The sequence below is a fragment of the Neoarius graeffei genome, chromosome 10 (assembly GCF_027579695.1).
Source record: "Neoarius graeffei isolate fNeoGra1 chromosome 10, fNeoGra1.pri, whole genome shotgun sequence".
Lineage (NCBI taxonomy): Eukaryota > Metazoa > Chordata > Actinopteri > Siluriformes > Ariidae > Neoarius > Neoarius graeffei.
Genome location: NC_083578.1, coordinates 89,919,681 through 89,941,192, shown reverse-complemented (window position 1 = coordinate 89,941,192; position 21,512 = coordinate 89,919,681). Strand labels below are relative to the sequence as shown.

The following is a 21,512-nucleotide window of genomic DNA, read 5'->3' as shown; positions in this document are numbered from 1 at the left end:
TCTTGAATGTGACTTAAATGTGAAAAAAGTTTCCATTTCAATTTTGCAAAATTTTGCTTTATCGAATCATCTGAAAAACTACCACAAACAAGCACAAAAACCTTTTTTTTTTGCAATATTTGAGTTTTATCAAAGTTCACATGTTTGAATTTTGAATTTGAATTTTTTGAATTTTGAATTTATTTTTATTTCAAACATATATAAAAAACGTATGTAACTATTTGTACATACAAAAGAAAGAAAACGAGAAATTAACAAAAAATAAATAAAATAACAAAGAGCTAAGACATTACAAAACACCACACATTGTTCGAAAAAGGAGTGGGAAGAAGTACAATACTTTTTTAATTTCCCACCCCTTTTTAACTACCCCGAAATCCAAACTACATGAATACACCTATAAAAATATATACCATATATACACTTCATAAATATCTATATAATTACAAAAATAAATATATACTACATACATATACATACACTTCATAAATATCTATATAAATATTTAATTACAAAAATAAATATATACTACATACCATATACATACACTTCATAAATATCTATATAAATATTTAATTACAAAAATAAATATATACTACATACCATATACATACACTTCATAAATATCTATATTAATATATAATTACAAAAATAAATATATACTATATACCATATATACACTTCATAAATATCTATATAAATATATAATTACAAAAATAAATATCTACTACATACCTATCCCTGTAAATATGAATATATAAACTATCCCCATAAATAAATATATACCATATACTAAGTTAGTTCTAATATAACAATCAACCCTATTCTATTTATAGATTTATCCCTCATCATCCTCCATTAACATACTTCCTCTTCTATATACTTATTTAAAAATATTTTTTGTACCTTTTTTTAAACAGATTCATATTTGCACTTTGTTTTATTTCTGTCTCCAGTCTGTTCCATAAAGTCACCCCACAGCTCGATACGCACATGTTTTTCATATTTGTTCGAACTTTTGGTTTTTTAAACCTGTGGTTTCCATCCTCATTTTCAATTTATGCTAGCAGCGCTGGTGCAAATTGTTACTCTCACTCAGGATCTTTCCACTTTCTTCTTCTAAAGTTTTTAGGACACCATATTTCCCTCAGTTTTCAACCAATCATCACCAAATTTCACATGAAGAATACCTCTCGGCTGAATTACGTTGCTATGGCTTTTGGTGCTGATCCGGATCACTGATCCAGAATGATCCATGAAAAATGGGATTTTTTTTCAATCACTTATAACTGTCAATTTTCATGATTTTTTTCAATTTTTTTTAATTTTGTTCAGGGTGGCAAGGCATGACTTTTCTTCACTAAGCATTTTTCCATACCTCTTACCGTTCTGGATCTATAGGGTACGGTGACCAGACATACCAGTTTGTAACAGCTAGAGCAAATCACTGTGACTTTCGTCACAGTCTTTATCTAGTTGTAGTTTGCGATTTCAAATTGCACATTAAGCAGGTTAATGGAAACACAGCTACCGTTTCAACAGGGAAGCTACTTTCCAATTGTAACTTTTTTGTAAGCTACAATATGTTAAAATATCTAAGCTATAGCCAAACTACCAGCACTGGAAAGTATGTGCTTACCTTAAAGAAGTGCTGTGTGTGTTTATCTGTGATGCAGGCCTCAGCTTGAGACTGGCCGATAATGTACTGAAGGTACATCTCAAAATCTGGGGCGTAATTTACAAAACACTGAGCCACATCATCATCTGTGGTGCACTGGCTTAACTTCGGTAAAACACAACTGTAAGATGGAAATGCACACTGAGATGAATCGATAAACTTACAACAACAAAAACAGTAAATAATGATATTAAGGAATAAAACACTCCATGTGGTGCTGTTATGGGAAAACAATCAACAAGCATGGTCACTGTTACCACTCTTAAGTTTTGTTTTCCTTAAACAGCAACATGTTTTATTCCTCTTATACCACAGCAAGTTGCCAACGCTACAACTTTTCATTCATTAAAAAATATATAGATACTGTATTATACCTTTTTACCTCCGCCAAGGAGGTGATGTTTTCGGTAGCGTTGGTTTGTTTGTTTGTTGGTTTATCTGTTAGCAACATTACGGAAAAAGTTATGAACAGATTGCTCTGAAATTTTTTCCAGAGGTGTGACTGGGCACAAGTAAAAATCCATTAAATTTTGGTGGTGATCCGGATCACCTTCTGGACCCCAGGTTTTTTTAAAGGATTCTTGGCGGAGGTCTGCGCTCTCCGAGTGCTTTTCTAGTTATTCATGTAATGTTGTGGAATGTCCATGAAACAAGTTAATTCCTGTTCTCACGTACTCTACTGAGGCTATAAAGCGTCACTACAGCTTTACCTCTGACTGTTACAAAGTACTGACACTGGAGACTCCTTACATAAATGTTACATAAATGTGTCCTCATATAACAACACTTTAAAATCTGTGTCTGCTGTACAAACCCCTGTGAATGAGCTGTTACTATAGAAACAATAACGTATTCAGAAAAACCTGTGATTTTCATCTGCAATACTGTCAGAGCTGCTGTTATAGAAACTTAATCAACACCTTCTGACCAACAAGGCTGTGGTATTTAGAGGATATTACACAGCTGCACAAAGATATGAATTTCATCTTTGAGTGGTGAATGTATACATCACAAACGAGTGAAAAATTTTCAACACGAGAAGATAAACTTCATATCTTTGTGCCACCATGTAATGTTCTTTATATTATATGGACACATCCACCAAAAAAACACTGCTAGTTAATCAAAAGAATTTAAATTTTGAACCGGTTCACCATTTTGACAACGTGCGTCTAGTCAGCGGGAAAACACTGGGAGTGATGTCACTGGAGTGAAATATCGGGAATTATTATCCATACAGGACACTTTTTCCATGGAATAAAAACCATGTTCTATTCCCTTCTAGTGGGTTTCATTCATTTGGTTCGATAGCATGCAATATTGTTAGCATATCGCTTATCCTACGTGTATTATATCACTATACCCAATGGAGAATGAGCGTTGAATAAGGTTTACGATATTGCATGGTTGTCAACATGCCACACGTTATAGATGTAAAACTTCCATGCTAGCGGGTGACTGGGACAATTTGTAAACAAACATGGCTGCCAGGTTTGCTTCGTTAAATACGGAAGGTTTTGAGGGAATTTTGAAAGAGAACGATGCATTGAACATCCGAAAGGAATATGTATGTATTATAATAATGGCTTTTTTTCATGGTATATTAAATATATTCCATTCAGCTACTCATCTTCGACTCGTTCACAATCATGCTAGCTGAATGAAAAATATCTGATATACCATGAAAAAAGCCAGCCAATATTATTTAAATATGTCACTCAGATCCGTGATGAATTTCATATGAAAAATGCACGTTTTTCAACATGAGAAGATAAACTTCATATCTTCAAGTCAACGTACGATTTTCTTTTTATTACATCGACACATTCACAAACAAAGTCCCCAAATTTATCAAAAACATCGATTTATTATCAATTTCCTCATAAGTGACAGAGATTTATGTCCTGGTTTTGGTTCTCCATGTCCCAGATGGAGCTCAGATGAAAAATACGAGTGCCGTATTTCCCAGTAAAACACTTGTGTCTATATAATATAAACAAATATATTACATAATAACATTTTTTGTTTGCTTTACCATTCATGGAAGCTTGTGATGTCCTTTATGTTGCGGAATATATACTCTTTCTGGCTAAGAATAGTGAGTGGAACCTTGGAGCTTGTCTCTACATGCTGTAAATGGTGCTCCACAAAGAAATTCATTTCTCTTACAAACTCGTTTTCATCGTCAAGTAGACCTTTGATCAACTGACTGAAAAGTAAAAGCATGTTTAATTATATAAGTTTTCATAAAAAGTATTGAAAATCATATAACCTTGTATGTGCTAACTCACCTTGATGTCTCTCTATATTCATCTTTAGAGGGTGTTTTTCTTCTATTTTCAGAAGCGTTTTTTGTCTCTGTTTCTTGTGCCAGAGAAAATAGTTCCTTTGAAAAGAGTCATCGCAAGATGGGTCAGGGACAGGCGCAGAAAATACTTGAGTAAATATACTTTGTTACTGTAATTAAGACTTGATAGAAATCTCATAATTCCTTTTGAGTTTTTTTTCTTAGTAAGATGTTCTTGTTTGCTGGATTTACCAGTGGGTTTTTACAAGATGACACGTCTTATTAGCCTCCCATGTAAAGAAAAATAAATGAATAAAAAATATACTTTAAAATTTACCATCAAAGCTAAAGATGTATTTTGAGTTCAGTTAAAATTAATTTTGGAATATTAGCTAGCCAAGTTTTGTAATTTAGCTATTTAAATCAGCCTTCAAAGCTAACTTAAAAGCCAAGTTTTACAAATTAGCTTTTAAGTTTAGCTAGCTAGTTACATTTTGTAAATTGCCATGTAAAATTTGCTAGATAGTCATGTTTTGCAAGTTTTGTCAACTAGCTTTTTAAATTCACTAGCTAAGTTTTGTTTTCATTACGAATGTGCCAGTCCAAAGGGATTATTAAACATTAGCTAACCAGCGAGCTAAATTGTGTGTCTGAATTACCAAAATATTTTCATTATGACTCACTTATTAGCTAAGCTAATATTAGCTATATATTAGCTATTATTAGCTAATTAGCTAGTCATGCAGAGTTATGCATGATGAATAACTTGAATGTATAAATGTAGATACTTTTTAACTTTCACTCAAGTACATTGTATTTTTTGACTGTGTAAATCTACTTTTAATTGAGAAAGATTATGAAAGAGTCTCACACTTTTACTCAAATACAATTTCTCTGTGCATTTTCCACCCCTGCTCACGAAGAAGCGTTCAACTTATCTTATCTCTTGATGCTAACCTTTGTCTTTTTCTCAAGGTATGCTGGAGATACCCATCCTTGTCTGGATGGAGTGGTTTTGCTTGGCTTTGTGCAGATAAGCCACTTCACAGGATGCACAGAATCGAGGACCTCCACAAACTGGCCTTCCTTAAGAAGAAAGGTCTCTTTATTGCCTCTGATGGGGTGACAGTCCACTTTGGCCACATAGATATCACATATCTGAGAATGAAATACCACGTGTCAAGCGGTAACCAAAAAAATTCAGATAGAACTCAATGTATAACAATAGAATACATAAAAATATGATACAGTATTACCTCCTCTCTTTCATAATCCTCGTCTGACTCCGAGACTGACTCTACATTGGATGAGGTCTTGAGGCTGTGAGAGTATTTAGATGGAGTCTTGCTTACTAACTTTCCCTCTGTGAAAAAAAAATTATTTGCATTTCATCAATCAAGAAAGAAATCAAAGTCCTTCCCATGCCATGTCAGGCAGTGCCAAGCTCCATTTCAGTAGCCCTCGGCCTCTTGCCTATTATATAGCTAGGGTTACAGTGGGGGGTTTAGTCCTCTGGTAGCCGCGAGAGTTTGATTCCCTACTCACATCTGTATTGCAGCCTCACCAGATGGCAGGAGATACCATTTTTATGATGCTCTTTGGTATGACCTGACCATGAGTAGAACTCACAATCTCCTGGTCAAGAGGCGGACATGTTAACCACGAGGCTTGTAGTACTCGAGTCCAGGACTCTGACTTGAGTCCGACTCGTGACTTGACATGGACTTGAGCACTGATGACTCGGACTCGAACTTGTACATTAACTGCATTCTGACTCATAAATTGGAGACGAGGACTCAGATTTTTTCTTTATAATATACCATAATTTGACATAAGATATTTATATCTACATTAATTTTTATACTAATTTTGTGCAAGAGAATGCACATTCACTTGTTCATATGTCATGTTCAGGAACAAACTAACGTTAACAGTTAGTTTTTTTTTTCTTTTTTATCAGACATCCAGTTTTTGGGTTTGTTTACTTGACATGTTTCGACGTACGACTGTCGTCTTCCTCAGAGTGTCACCGGATGTTAATTGGTGACGCATCTTTTATCAGCTGATGTTTCTGAAGGCGTGGCCTTCCTGTCTGGATTGACAGGTCGGTCACGCCTTCTACTGTCTGTTTGTCCCCTGCAAGATGGCACTCCAGGTGTGGGAGAGCATGTATGGAGTGCCATCTTGCAGGGGACAAACAGACAGTAGAAGGCGTGACCGACCTGTCAATCCAGACAGGAAGGCCACGCCTTCAGAAACATCAGCTGATAAAAGATGCATCACCAATTAACATCCGGTGACACTCTGAGGAAGACGACAGTCGTACGTCGAAACATGTCAGGTAAACAAACCCAAAAACTGGATGTCTGATAAAAAAGAAAAAGAAAAAAAAAATAACTATATTTAATATAAGACATAATGAACGTAATCGAAATAACGTTAACAGTGCTAAAATGCCTGGAGAGAACGCTGCTAGGATTGTCTGCTTTGCTTATCCAGACTTCTCGTGCAGTGGGAAAAAATGCACTGCTATGTGTTCCATATGCAGAAGAACTATCGAGGAGACGACGGGGAGAACCTCGAACTTCAATTGTCATTTGGTAAGACTCCATCCAAAGAAGGAAGTGACACGCTATGTTCATTGATCTGTTGATAGTGAGGCTTGCTGAGTGATGAACTAGCTCGTGTTAACCCTCTCTCATGTTATTTGCCCTGTTAATAGTGGGCGGGGCTTGCTGAGCAATGAACAAGCTTTTTATCTGTAGCCTATTAACTAAAATGGGGCAGTCAAGCAGTAACATTAGTCCAACACAGTAGCAGAGACGCTTTCACATCAAGGCAGCAACAGACACCGTCAAATGGTGCAGTTGGAGTCTTGTTCTCGGACTGGACTCGACTTGAAATTTTCTTTAATGACTTGGACTTGACTCGGACTTGAACACTGGGGACTCGAGATTGGACTCAGTCTCAAGGCTTAGTGACTCGACTGCAACACTGGTAAGCCCCTACCTGAAATTAGTTTCCATTTACTATTTGATGAGCAAAAATGGATGAAAAGCTTATAAATGTGTTTCAGCTTATCCTGCCAGTAAATGTCTATCAAGATATTATGAAGAAAAATGAAATTTGATTGGAAGTAGCAGAGCTCGTTGGTGCTTCTGGTCAGCGTATGGACCTAGTACAGTACAAGCGACATTGTGGACTGCTATTGGGAACATAGGATTAGCTTTCATTCCTTAATATATCATCAATTAACATAATTTTAAGATAGACATGGAAGAAGAGACTGACCTTTTACTTTTGACTGTCTGGTGTTTTTTTGTGGTTGAGGCCTGATACCTTTTTCTTCTTCTAAACATTGAGACAGCTGCATTTTGGGTTTTGTCTTTTCCACTTCTTTTCCTCTGTAAAAACCAACAAAACTGCAGTTTGTTTTTATAATTATGGTTTTAAAATGAATATTAGGTTTATAATCAGGTCTTCTTACCTGGATAAGTAGTCTGTATCCACATCAGGGGCAGTTTCATAATCTGAAGGACAGGATGCTGCAAAACACAATAGAAAGTTAAAAAAAAAAAGTCAACTGCCATAGACAGTTTCAAGCAAAAAATTGATGAGCACAGGAAGAAATGTCGTTTTACTTAGAAACTATCTGGTTAATGGTAAACACCTTTCAAAACATTAGCGAAGATCTGTACTCGATGCATTTAATGACAGGATATCCCAATTAAAATTAGGAAATAGTTGTTCACATGTGGTGTTCTCTCATGCCAGGAACAATCTTCATGTCAGAAAGGAAAGTTCATCAAAAAGACAGCGTGCTAAGCAAAATGCTTAGCTTGCTGCAGTGACAAGAGATACTTGGATGCTACACTGTCTCCACTATCTGTCGCATGCATTTTATCTAAACTTATATGAATTATTACTTACTTAAAACAATTATTACTTACTTAAACCATATCAGGGTCTAACAGCCGTTTAAAACAAGAGGTCAGTTTGAAATGCAAATCATAATCTAAATAGTTGAATAATAGCTGTGTAATGCAGTCACCAAGAATGCTAACCAGTTAGCTAGCCAACTGACGCAGCCCTGTACATAGTAGAAGCCATGGCCTAATGGTTAGAGAAGCAGCTTTGGGACCAAAAGGTTGCTGGTTTGATTCCCTGAACCAGCAGGAATGGCTGAATTACCCTTGAGCAAGGCACCTAATCCCCAGGTTGCTCTGCTAAATGCCTGTAATATAGTGTCATCTTCAGCAACAAGCCATGCTGGGTACATTTTAGACAGCAGGTGCCTTGCTCAAGCTTCACCATACACAACACAGAAGCCACCTGCCTGAAAGAACATATATTTTCCACCTTTTCACAAAAAAAACAGCAATTATAAACATATTGCTGTAAGTCACATCATGTTTTAAGTTAACTGGGAAAAAACAGTTTTGGTAATGGCAATCAGTGATTGTTGTTCATTTGTATATATCTTGTTTCTTCACCTGCATGAAGACTATTCATTTTGTTTCGGCATCATAAAATAGCACTGCAAGCTGGCCTAGTGGTTAGCATGTCCACCTCTTGATTGGGAGATTGTGAGTTCTACTCACAGTCGGGTCATACCAAAGACCATCATAAAGATGGTACCTACTGCCGTCTGGCAAAGCATGCTGCAATATACCTGCAAGTAGGGAGTCAAACTCTCACAGTTACCAGAGGACTAGTCCCCCACTGTAACCCTAGCTGTATAGGCAAGAGGCTGAGAGCTACAGTGGTACTTGAAAGTTTATGAACCCTTTAGAATTTTCTATATTTCTGCATAAATATGGCCTAAAACATCATCAGATTTTCACACAAGTCCTAAAAGTAGATAAAGAGAACCCAGTTAAACAAATGCGACAAAATATTATACTTGGTCATTTATTTATTGAGGAAAATGATCCAATATTACATATCCGTGAGTGGCAAAAGTATGTGAACCTTTGCTTTCAGTATCTGGTGTGACCCCCTTGTGCAGCAATAACTGCAACTAAACGTTTGCGGTAACTGTTGATCAGTCCTGCACACCGGCTTGGAGGAATTTTAGCCCGTTCCTCCGTACAGAACAGCTTCAACTCTGGGATGTTGGTGGGTTTCCTCACATGAACTGCTCGCTTCAGGTCCTTCCACAACATTTCCATTGGATTAAGGTCAGGACTTTGACTTGGCCATTCCAAAACATTCACTTTATTCTTCTTTAACCATTCTTTGGTAGAACAACTTGTGTGCTTAGGGTCATTGTCTTGCTGCATGACCCACCTTCTCTTGAGATTTAGTTCATGGACAGATGTCCTGACATTTTCCTTTAGAATTCGCTGGTATAATTCAGAATTCATTGTTCCATCAATGATGGCAAGCCGTCCTGGCCCAGATGCAGCAAAACAAGCCCAAACCATGATACTACCACCACCATGTTTCACAGATGGGATAAGGTTCTTATGCTAGAATGCAGTGTTTTCCTTTCTCCAAACATAATGCTTCTCATTTAAACCAAAAAGTTCTATTTTGGTCTCATCCGTCCATAAAACATTTTTCCAATTACCTGGCTTGTCTACGTGATCTTTAGCAAACTCCTGACAAGCAGCAATGTTCTTTTTGGAGAGCAGTGGCTTTCTCCTTGCAACCCTGCCATGCACACCATTGTTGTTCAGTGTTCTCCTGATGGTGGACTCATGAACATGAACATTAGCCAATGTGAGAGAGGCCTTCAGTTGCTTAGAAGTTACCCTGGGTTCCTTTGTGACCTCGCTGACTATTACATGCCTTGCTCTTGGAGTGATCTTTGTTGGTCGACCACTCCTAGGGAGGGTAACAATGGTCTTGAATTTCCTTCATTTGTACACAATCTGTCTGACTGTGGATTGGTGGAGTCCAAACTCTTTTGAGATGGTTTTGTAACCTTTTCCAGCTTGATGAGCATCAACAATGCTTTTTCTGAGGTCCTCAGAAATCCCTTTTGTTCGTGCCATGATTCACTTCCACAAACATGTGTTGTGAAGATCAGACTTTGATAGATCCCTGTTCTTTAAATAAAACAGGGTGCCCACTCACACCTGATTGTCATCCCATTGATTGAAAACAACTGACTCTAATTTCACTTTCAAAGTAACTGCTAATCCTAGAGGTTCACATACTTTTGCCACTCACAGATATGTAATATTGGATAATTTTCCTCAATAAATAAATGACCAAGTATAATATTTTTGTCTCATTTGTTTAACTGGGTTCTCTTTATCTACTTTTAGGACGTGTGTGAAATCTGATGATGTTTTAGGTCATATTTATGCAGAAATATAGAAGATTCTAAAGGGTTCACAAACTTTCAAGCACCACTGTATAGAAGCAGAGATCAGCACCACCCAATGTGCCATTAGGGCCTGGCTATTATTGGGACAAGAGACTGCCTGGGAAGACCAGATCCTGGCATGGGAAGGACTTATAAAATGGCACCATTAGAAATGCTTTAGGAATGGACATGTACAATGGCTTTGAAACGGTTTATCAGCATTGAGTCGTGCAACATGCATAAATTTGAAACAATTATTTAAGGCAACTTACTAGAACTAACTGAAATGAGACTTTTCCTTTTCTCCTGAATTTTTCTGTAGGTGTCATCTGTAGGCAGATCATAGATGAGCCTAAGTGAGTCCTCTTCCTTATCAGAGATCTTCTCAAATTCTTTTCCAGAAATTGGTTCTGTTGCTGACGGTTGCGCAATTTCATTTATCGGCTTCTTTGGATGGCTGACTGTCACATTCCCATTGTAACTTATAGTACCAAACTTGTTGGCAACTTCACAAGTGTAGATCCCTGCATCTTCGAAACTTGCATTAGCTATAACCAGCAAGCACCTACCATCTTCATGATGGCTGATCTTGTGGTGTGTCCCAGACTTTATCTCAATGCCATCCTTCAGCCACTGCACTATGCTGGGTTTACCCTCAATGATACACTCCAAACAAAATGTATCACTCAGCTCCACATTCTGGGTCTTGAACACTGTTTTGAAAACAGGCCGCATATCCTTTCGAGCCTTGTAGCCCTTGAAAGCAGCTTGGATCTTGATAGCTGCTTCTAGGATCTCTGTCTCATCCTCTTGACTTATGTCTGTACCTGGGGGTTCTTGAGCATGCTGTTCCAGACGGTTGGTGTCCTTTGTCAGCTCTGCAACTTCACAAGCTTTGGTGATCTCTTCCCAAGATTTGTGGTTGACAGTATCAACATCTAGACCCTCATTCTTGGTCTGAGCTGCTACCTTCTCCAGAGACTGAATTGTTAAAGGTTCTGGGACCTCTTCCAATTGCTTCATGTTTGTCTGCTCTGTAAAATCCATTTGCACAGTGGACTCTGCTTTCTGTTGCAGGGCTTGTTGTTTAATGGAAATTTCTGTTGTTTTTCCTTTACTGATATGTAGCTTCTTGTATTCCTGATCAATAATATGCTGACTTGATGCTTTCTCTGCAAGATGCTCCTTCACTTCACTTAAGGTTTGAGTCTTTTCAGGTGCTATACGTCTTTCACTATGGACACATGGTATCTCTTCTTTTACTTCTTGCCTTTCTAATGCTTCCTTTGTGGTGTATTTCTCTTTGGTCATTTTATCTCCAAAATCCAGGAACTGACTCCCAGTATCTGAAGAACCTCTGGAGGTTGTGTCTTCAAATGGGTCCATGACCAAAACCTCTTTCTTTGGCTCCAGAATCTGTGGCTGGGTGAACTTTCCCTTGTGGCAAGGTGGTGCTGGTAGAACAATTTTGCCTTGAGTCTCACTTATCTGCTCTGTGGTAACTCTGTACTCTAGTGCTTGCTTTATATTGTCTTGATTTTGTTCAGTAGGGATGTCTGCGGTAGTCGTAACTGCAATCTTCTCGGCTTTGTTACTCTGCTCTGCAGTAACATGATCATCAGGAGAAGGAGTGGGCTTCCTAATATCCACCATCTCCTCGTCCTTCCCAGGGAATCCTTCATTTTCCTTCCCCATTTCCCTCATTAATGTCTTCTTCTCAAAGTCTTGCTCCTCTGTCCTCTTTACACTATGATCCAACTGGTCATCCTGCCATTGCTCTAGTATAGTATTTGCCAACTGGTGCCTTAGAGGTGATGTTTTTGGTTCAATGACATTGCTTTTTCCATCTAACATAGGACCTTGCTGGGATCTCTTGCCCTTTGAGCGTGGTGGTACCTGAAGGATGTCCTTAGATTTGATTGGAAACACTAGATGGCATTAACAGGAAAAATAAAAGTATACAATTATCATGATGTCAAGAAAATCTTTCTTCAATAGTATACTAGGCTGCGTCAATACCAATACTGGTCTGGATATCATTCCGTTATTATGCTTATTTGCTTCTACTCATACTTGACAAACATATCATGTGATATTATGTGATGTATAACCAACCCAATGTATAATCAACCCAAAAGCACAGAGCAGCATCAGTATCAGTGAGCATGGTCATTAAAAAGGAGTGTAACCTTCCATGAATTGTATGCACACAAAGTTCGTGAATTCATGAATGTGGAGCAGTGAAGCAAGGATGCAGAGAAACTTCCACACATACGTGAAAGTGACAGAACAGAAAGGGCTTAATAAAGAAAACAAACCTTTTACACCAACAGTAGCGGATGTCTCCACTTTGCTGGCACAGCACTTGTAAATGCCACAATCTTCAATTTTCAAGTCATAAATTTTAAGCTGTAATTCACAGCCATTTTGTTTCATCTCATACTTATTTCCAGGCCTCAGCAGAACCATGTCCTTCTTCCACTTCACTGAAGCTCCAGGGTTAGAGAGCTCACAGCAGAGCATCACAGTCCTGCCTTCCTCTACCTCTTGACTTTCAAGCTCCTGAGAGAAAAATAATGGATGTTCTGGAACAAAAAAAGAACATGCCTGTCAGTTCTCCCTTGCACAAGTCATATCTTGATTCTAGTTTTAATTTTTAATTCTGACTTAAATTACACTGACTAAACCCCATACCTTTGACTGTGAGAGACGCTGCGGTCACTAAACTACCAGCACAACATTTGTAACTCCCAGTGTCTTGATTCTTCGAGCCATAGATCTTAAGTTGATGTTTACAGCCATCTTGCTTAATTTCATACTTGCTTCCTGGTTTAAGCAGCATAATTTCCTTCTTCCATTGCACAAAAATTCCAGGTTTAGAGAGCTCACAGTAGAGCACAGCAGTTTTACCCTCTTCTACTACCAGATTTTGAAGCTCTTTGCAGAAGAACAGAGGTTTTTCTGGAAAGAATGAAAAACCTATTGGTCAATTTTTTTCCACAATTTGGTCAACTATAACCAATGTTATGTTGGTCACAACAAACCACATACCTTTCACCACAATAGATGCTGTGGTGACCAGATTACCAGCACAGCATTTGTAGGAGCCATTATCAGAACTCCTCAGTTCATGGATCATAAGCTGCAGTTCACATCCATCCTGCTTCATTTTATACTTCTCTCCAGGTTTCAAAATAAGAGCTCCTTTCTTCCACTGCACTGCAATTCCAGGTTTCGAGAGCTCACAGCAGAGCAAGGCAATTGTTCCCTCTTCTGCATCCAGATTGTGAAGCTCCTTGCAGAAGAACAGAGATTTTTCTGGAAAGAATGAAGAACCTGTTGATCTTCCACAATGATGCACTTTGATCAACCATAACCAATGTTATGTTGGTCACAACAAACCACATACCTTTCACCACAATAGATGCTGTGGTGACCAGATTACCAGCACAGCATTTGTAGGAGCCACTATCAGAACTCTTCAGATCATGGATTTTAAGCTGCAGTTCACATCCATCCTGCTTCATTTCATACTTCTCTCCAGACTTCAAAAGAAGTGCTCCTTTCTTCCACAGCACAGAAACTCCAGATTTCGAGAGCTGACAAGAAAACAAGGCAGTATTTCCCTCTTCTATCTCCAGATTTTGAAGCTCCTTACTGAAGATCAAAGGTTTTTCTGGAAAGAACAAAGAACATGGTGGTCAGTTCTTTACTCACTAAGAAGAACATCATAAAAATATTGCAGAATTCATGTTCCAACTTTATTTACCCTTGTGTTAGTTGCAATATATGACCTACCCTTCACTACAATGGATGCAGTCGTGATGACAGTACCAGCACTGCATTTGTAGGAGCCACTATCAGAAATGATCAGATCATGGATCGTAAGCTGCAGTTCACATCCATCCTGCTTCATTGTATACTTCTCTCCAGGTTTCAAAAGAAGAGCTCCTTTTTTCCACTGCACTGCAATTCCAGGTTTTGAGAGCTCACAGCAGAGCAAGGCAACTGTTCCCTCTTCTGCATCCAGATTGTGAAGCTCCTTACAGAAGAACAGATGTTTTTCTGGAGAGAACAAAGGGCATGAGGGTCAATTATTTTTTCACAATGGCATAAAACTTATTTTCAAATGTATAGCCCAATCTTTGGTCAAACATATTTGCTGTGATAGTCACAACAAACCACATACCTTTCACCAGAATAGATGCTGTGGTGACCAGAGTACCAGCACAGCACTTGTAGGAGCCACTATCACAACTTATCAGATCATGGATTTTAAGCTGCAATTCACATCCATCCTGCTTCATTTCATACTTCTCTCCAGGTTTCAAAAGAAGAGCTCCTTTTTTCCACTGCACTGCAATTCCAGGTTTTGAGAGCTCACAGCAGAGCAAAGCAATTGTTCCCTCTTCTGCATCCAGATTGTGAAGCTCCTTGCAGAAGAACAGAGTTTTTTCTGGAGAGAAAAATGTACATGCTGGTCAATTTTATTTCTCATAAAGACAGAGTAATTAAAACCATTATTTGGTCAGCCATATGTATTGGGATGGTCACAAGAGACTACATACCTTTTACTACAATAGATGCTGTAGTGACCAGACTACCAGCACAGCACTTGTAGGAGCCACTATCAGAATTCCTTAGATCATGGATTTTAAGTTGCAGTTCACATCCATTTTGCTTCATGTCATACTTCTGTCCAGGCTTTAGAAGCAGAGCTCCTTTCTTCCACTGCACTGCAACTCCAAGTTTTGAGATCTCACAGAACAGTAAGGCAGTTTTACCTTCTTCTACCTCCAGATTTTGTAGCTCCTTGCAGAAGAACAAAGGTTTTTCTGGAGAGAACATAGAATAATTTGGTCAATTCCCTCCCACAACAACAGAGTACATGAAACTTATTGCCAAATGTATGTCCCCACAGTTTGGTCAACCATATTTGGTCACAACAACTACATCACCCAAATCTGCATACCTTTCACTATCATAAACATAGTAGTGAATAGGCTACCAGCACAGCATTTGTAGGAGCCACTATCAGAACTCCTCAAATTATGGATTTTAAGCTGCAGTTCACATCCATCTTGCTTCATCTCATACTTCTGTCCAGGCTTCAGAAGAAGAGCTCCTTTCTTCCACTGCACTGCAACTGCAGGTTTTGAGATCTCACAGCACAGCAAGGCAACTGCACCCTCTTCTACCTCCAGATTTTGTAGCTCCTTGCAGAAGAACAAAGGATTTTCTGGAGAGAACATAAACTATGTTAGTCAATTCTTTCTCACAACCATAGAGTACATGGTGCAAGCTATCAAATGTATGCCCTCACTCTTTGGTCAACCATATTTGCTCATAACAAATATACCACCTTAAAACCACGTACCTTTCACTACAATAGATGCAGTACTGACTAGGCTACCAGCACAGCATTTATAGGAGCCACTATCAGAAATCCTCAGATCATGGACTTTAAGTTGCAGTTCACATCCATCTTGCTTCATCTCATACTTCTGTCCAGGCTTCAGAAGAAGATCTCCTTTCTTCCACTGTACTGCAACTCCAGGTTTTGAGATCTCACAGCATAGTAAGGCAACTGCACCCTCTTCTACCTCCAGATTTTGAAGCTCATTATAGAAGAACAAAGATTTTTCTGGAGAGAACAAAGAACACGGTGGTCAAATTTATCTCCTGATGATAGAGCTCATAAAACTTATTGTCAAATGTATGTACCTGCTTTTCAACAGCATACCTTTCACTACAATAGATGCTGTAGTAACCAGACTACCAGCACAACATTTGTAGGAGCCACTATCAGAACTTTTTAGATCATGAATCTTAAGCTGCATTTTGCATCCATCCTGTTTCATTTCGTATTTCTCTCCAGGCTTCAGAAGCATTGTTTCCTTTTTCCACTGCACAGAAATCCCAGGTTTCGAGAGCTCACAACACAACAAGCTGGTTTCACCTTCCTCTGCTTCTTGATTTTTGAGCTCCTTGTAGAAGAACAAAGGTTGTTCTGAACATGACAGATTAATACATTGTTAAATAGCTGTTTAACCCTTCTCGGTTCTTGTCAGATTAACAAATGTATGGAGAAAGTAATCAGTGTAATAATGGAAAATGATTACTCATACCTTTTACAAGAACAGTTGCTGTGGTTGTTATGGTATCAGCATAACATCCATAAGTGCCACTGTCTTCACATGTCAGATCACAAATTTGAAGTTGTAGCTCACATCCATTCTCCTTCATCTTATATTTATCTCCTGGTCTAAGCAGGACTGATCCCTTCTTCCACTGCACTGCAACCCCAGGTTTACAGATCTTGCAGGTTAGTAAAGCAGTTCCACCCTCCTCCAACTCCAGATTTTGGAGTTCCTCATGAAAGAATACTGGTACTTCTACAGATAATTCAAGGGTTATTACTATAAGTTATTCTTGTACTCTTAAATACAGTCCCCATTCTGCCAAAATACCTTTATTAAATACAGTCCCCATTCAGGCATGTACCTTTCACGTCAAGGGACGCGATGGTCTCAAGGCTACCAGCGCAGCACTTGTAGAAGCCACTGTCTTGATGTGTTAAGTAATGTATTTTAAGCTGTAATTTGCAGCCATTTTGCCTAATCTCATATTTACCCCCAGGCCTCAGACGGGTTGCACCTTTCTTCCACAGGACAGGAACTCCAGGTTTAGAGAGTTCACAGAACAGCAAGGCAGCCTCTCCTTCCACTGCTTGCATATTTTGGAGTTCCTCAAGAAAGAATGGTGGCTGTTCTACATAAGACAAGGTACATCAGTTGATTTTACATCATATGTTTCACAGTTAAATTACAGGGAAACTAAATGCAGTAGGTTTCCATGAAGTATATCAAGCTTCTTGAATGATTGGATTGCATCACTAGTGGTAGTGGTGAACAATTGATATTTGGTGAGTATTTAAGTTGCTGCATAACTAGAGTAGTAGGTGAATGGATATTTTGCTCAACAACATGTTCTCTTACGACCTCTAGTATGGCCCAACTTGACCCACTATTCCTCAAGACTGAAAGAAGACATGCAACAAGACTCTTGGTGTGTTCTATTTGTACTGGGAAGTCAGGATTTCTCAGTTCCCAGTAGGAAATGTCAAACGGAATGCCCCCTGAAGTCAAATTTATGATTCGGAAAGTCAGAAGAACCTCACCAATCCTGACTTCAGAATCTAAGATGGCTGCTCCATGCATCAAGTGTGAAAGCTGTAGTAATATACTGTTTATTAGCACTACTGTCTTATTTGTGTCTCACTAAAACAGTCGTACACACAGTACTGTCCACTTTCTATCTGTGGACATGTTGCTATGGTGTTTGTATGCAAAAAAATAGTGGGTAATATATTGTTATCAACTGTTATTAACCTTGGCCTATTCGTATGAGCATGAGGATATGTTTTTAATAGAGATCACCAAGCACTTAAAGGCCTCTGCCAAATTCTGTAATTGTAAGTGTAAATTTGGGATTCAGTGATAAACTCTTCTTCCTAACATGGTGATCCTTAAATGTACTGCACATACCTTTCACTTCAAGGGATGCTGTAGTCACAATGCCACCTGTACAGCATTTGTAGATACCGCTATCGTGATTTGTTAAGTCATGGATTTTAAGCTGAAATTCACAATCATTCTGTTTCATTTCATACTTATTTCCAGACTTCAGCACTAGTGCTCCTTTTTTCCACTGCACTGGAACTCCAGGTTTAGAGACTTTACAGCACAGGGAGGCAGTCCCACCCTCGACCACTTCCAGATTTTGAAGTTCCTCATGGAAAAACAGGGGCTGTTCTGAAATGGTAAAATGGACAACCTTGATCTGGATGACTTTACACACACACACACACACACACACACACACACACATATATATATAATTTGCATACCATATGACCAAGAGACTGGACGTACCTTTTACCATAACAGATGCGGTAGTAACCAAGCCACCAGCACAGCATTTGTAATTTCCACTGTCCAGACCCTTCACATCATGGATCTTAAGCTGGAGTTTACAACCATCCTGCTTGAATTCATACCTTTCTCCTGGTCTAAGCAGCATGGCTCCTTTCTTCCACTGCACCAAAACCCCAGGTTTAGAAAGTTCACAGCACAAGAAGGCAGTTTCACCCTCCTCTAACTGCTGACTTTGTAGCTCCTCAGAGAAGAACAGTGGTTGTTCTGGTGGGGGGAGGTATGGTGAATGATGGAAAAAAAAAATAAAAAAAAATAAATATATATATATATATATATATATATATATATATATATATATATATATATATATATATATATATACACACACATACACATTCAACGGAAAACATATTTCCTGTGAAATGTTATATGCTTTACCTTTAACTAGGATATTTGCCTTTGTCTCTAGGCTACCAACACAACATTTGTAGACTCCACTGTCCTCACATTTCAAGTCATTTATATGGAGCTCTAATTCACAACCGTTCTGCTTCATCTCATATTTAATTCCAGGTCTCAGCAGCATGGTTCCCTTCTTCCACTGCACCGGAACTCCAGGCTTAGAAAGCTCACAGCACAGGAAAGCGGTTTCACCCTCTTCAGCTTCCATACTTTGGAGTTCCTCACGAAAAAACAGAGGTTGTTCTAGAAAAAGATGGCTTTGATTTAGACTGCACAAACTGAAAACATTTTTTTGATTACTGAATACACTTTTCACATTATATAGAATACCTTTAACACTAAGACTTGCTTTTGTCTCAATGCTATCTGCACAGCATCTGTAGATGCCACTATCTTGAATGGCCAGGTCGTAGATTTGAAGTTGTACTTCACAACCATCCTGCTTCATTTTATACTTGTTTCCTGGTCTAAGCAAAATGCTTCCCTTCTTCCAATGAACCAAAACTCCAGGTTTAGAGAGTTCACAGTGCAGGAAGGCGGTTTCACCCTCTTCCATCTGCTGATTTTGAAGTTCCTCATGAAAGAAAAGTGGATGTTCTAGGACACCGAATATACAGTAGATTCAGTTTCAACAACAACAATCCATGTAAAAATAAGAAGCAATGGGATTTCAACTACATATCATGTTTGTACATACAGTAACTATCTGTATTATAATGTTTAGTAACTTTAATAACAATTGAAAACAAGGTTGCTAAAGGACTGGCCTGTGGACTGGGAGCAGCCTAATAAAGGTTCTCATGAAATGAATTTGGGATCCATGTTCTAAATTAAAACAGTATTGTGGACTGTAATGGAATTGAAATATTTGAGCGTAAAAAAGCTTGTCCCCACTAGGGATAAATTAGACCAGTGTTTTCTAAAGTGAAGGTTGTGAAGGTATCTTCACATATCTTATATCTCAACATTGGTGGGGAATTGTAATGGACAGAATACTTCATCATTGGTGGGGAAAGAGTTCAAATGGAGTAATAGCTATTAAAGGTTTTGGTGGGCCACAGAAGATTTTCAAATTAAAATTGGGCCATGGCATTCTTAAGTTTGGGAATGGTTGAACTAGAGGAATAAACTCAGGTCCTTACAGGTATAAAATGTGCTAATGATGTAACTCTTCAGTAGCAAGCTAAAAAATTTGATGCTCTAGCCATATCTCTTTCCAAAACAACTAATTTAGGGATTTCATGGCAATGGAGAACTTGCAATCACAACTTTTACACTGTTTCTTTGCTAATCATTTTACAAACTATATAAATTTAGACTTTAATAAATTTTATATAGAAAATTATATTGTACAGATTCATGACATTTCAGTATGCTGATCTAGAAGTTATCCAAAAACACACCCTAAGGGTCAGATCACATTAGACTTACCTCTGACGGTGAGAGCAGCCATACTTTGCATGTCTCCTGTGTCACACATATAAACCCCAGTATCCTCTTTTTCTACTCTATGTATTAAAAGCAAGTTGTGTTTCCCTTCTTTACGAGGTTCATACTTTTCCCCTGCCAGGAGGGTGACGTTGTTTCGTTTCCATGTGATGGGTGTGCAGTCATCCGAGGTAACACAGGTTAAAGTGGCAGTATCACCCTCAAAGACAACCATGTCTTTCAATTCCTCTTCTATCAAAACTGTGTGAATAGAAGATCATTAATATAGATGGTATAATATATATCTATACACACTCACTGGGGGCGGCACGGTGGTGTAGTGGTTAGCACTGTCGCCTCACAGCAAGAAGGTCCGGGTTCGAGCCCCGTGGCCGGCGAGGGTCTTTCTGTGCGGAGTTTGCATGTCCTCCCCGTGTCCGCGTGGGTTTCCTCCGGGTGCTCCAGTTTCCCCCACAGTCCAAAGACATGCAGGTTAGGTTAACTGGTGACTCTAAATTGAGCGTAGGTGTGAATGTGAGTGTGAATGGTTGTCTGTGTCTATGTGTCAGCCCTGTGATGACCTGGCGACTTGTCCAGGGTGCACCCCGCCTTTCGCCCGTAGTCAGCTGGGATAGGATCCAGCTTGCCTGCGACCCTGTAGAACAGGATAAAGCGGCTAGAGATAATGAGATGAGATACACTCACTGGCCACTTTATTAGGAACACACATCCATCCACCTGCTGTTTTCTGCAGTTCTCTAATCAGCCGATCCCTTGACAGCAGCACGATGCATAAAATCATGCAGATACAAATCAAGAGCTTCAGTTAATGTTCACAATGTTCAAACATCAGAATGGGAAAAATTATTATCTCAAAATGTGACTTTCTTTCACTGTGGTATGGGTGTTGGTTTGAGCCAGATGGTTTGAGTGTTTCAGAAACTGCTGATCTCCTCCTGGGGTTTTCACACACAACAGTCTGTAGAGTTTACACAGAATGGTGCGAAAAACAAAAAAACATCGAGTGAGTGAGTGAGTGACAGTTCTGTGGGTGGAAACAAACGCCTTGTTGATAAGAGAGGTTAGAGGAAAAGTGATAGATTGGTTTGAGCTTTTTTGCCAGGAAGGATATAGTAACTCATATAATCACTCTTTACAACCATGGTGAGCAGAAAAGCATCTCAGCATGCAACAGCAGAAGAACACATTGGGTTACATTCGGTTCTTTAGGCAGGTGAGAACACAATAGTCACACTTCAACCTGTCCGAGACCATCTGAGTGAAATTGACTCAGACTGTTTCAAACCATACTCTAGCATGGTTCAGTTGTAGTGAGAAAGTGATTCAAACCTGAATTGACTCAACTTCATGAAGTGAATCAAGAGTATTATGAAGTTTTCAGCC

At 38.7% G+C, this 21,512-nt stretch overlaps 1 protein-coding gene across 1 annotated transcript in view; it reads right to left on the bottom strand.

Annotated features, from left to right (window-relative positions):
- obscna (obscurin, cytoskeletal calmodulin and titin-interacting RhoGEF a) overlaps positions 1 to 21,512 on the bottom strand; it is a 107,705-nt gene that overhangs the window by 47,959 nt on the left and 38,234 nt on the right. The window contains 22 exon segments of the mRNA XM_060932759.1: positions 1,640 to 1,799; positions 3,714 to 3,887; positions 3,970 to 4,064; positions 4,923 to 5,123; positions 5,222 to 5,328; positions 7,257 to 7,369; positions 7,453 to 7,510; positions 10,554 to 12,209; positions 12,600 to 12,866; positions 12,976 to 13,242; positions 13,333 to 13,599; positions 13,691 to 13,957; positions 14,080 to 14,346; positions 14,471 to 14,737; positions 14,850 to 15,116; positions 15,254 to 15,520; positions 15,659 to 15,925; positions 16,025 to 16,291; positions 16,410 to 16,676; positions 16,786 to 17,052; positions 18,216 to 18,378; positions 18,697 to 18,923. Of these exon segments, the coding sequence (XP_060788742.1) occupies positions 1,640 to 1,799; positions 3,714 to 3,887; positions 3,970 to 4,064; positions 4,923 to 5,123; positions 5,222 to 5,328; positions 7,257 to 7,369; positions 7,453 to 7,510; positions 10,554 to 12,209; positions 12,600 to 12,866; positions 12,976 to 13,242; positions 13,333 to 13,599; positions 13,691 to 13,957; positions 14,080 to 14,346; positions 14,471 to 14,737; positions 14,850 to 15,116; positions 15,254 to 15,520; positions 15,659 to 15,925; positions 16,025 to 16,291; positions 16,410 to 16,676; positions 16,786 to 17,052; positions 18,216 to 18,378; positions 18,697 to 18,923 (6,158 nt within the window).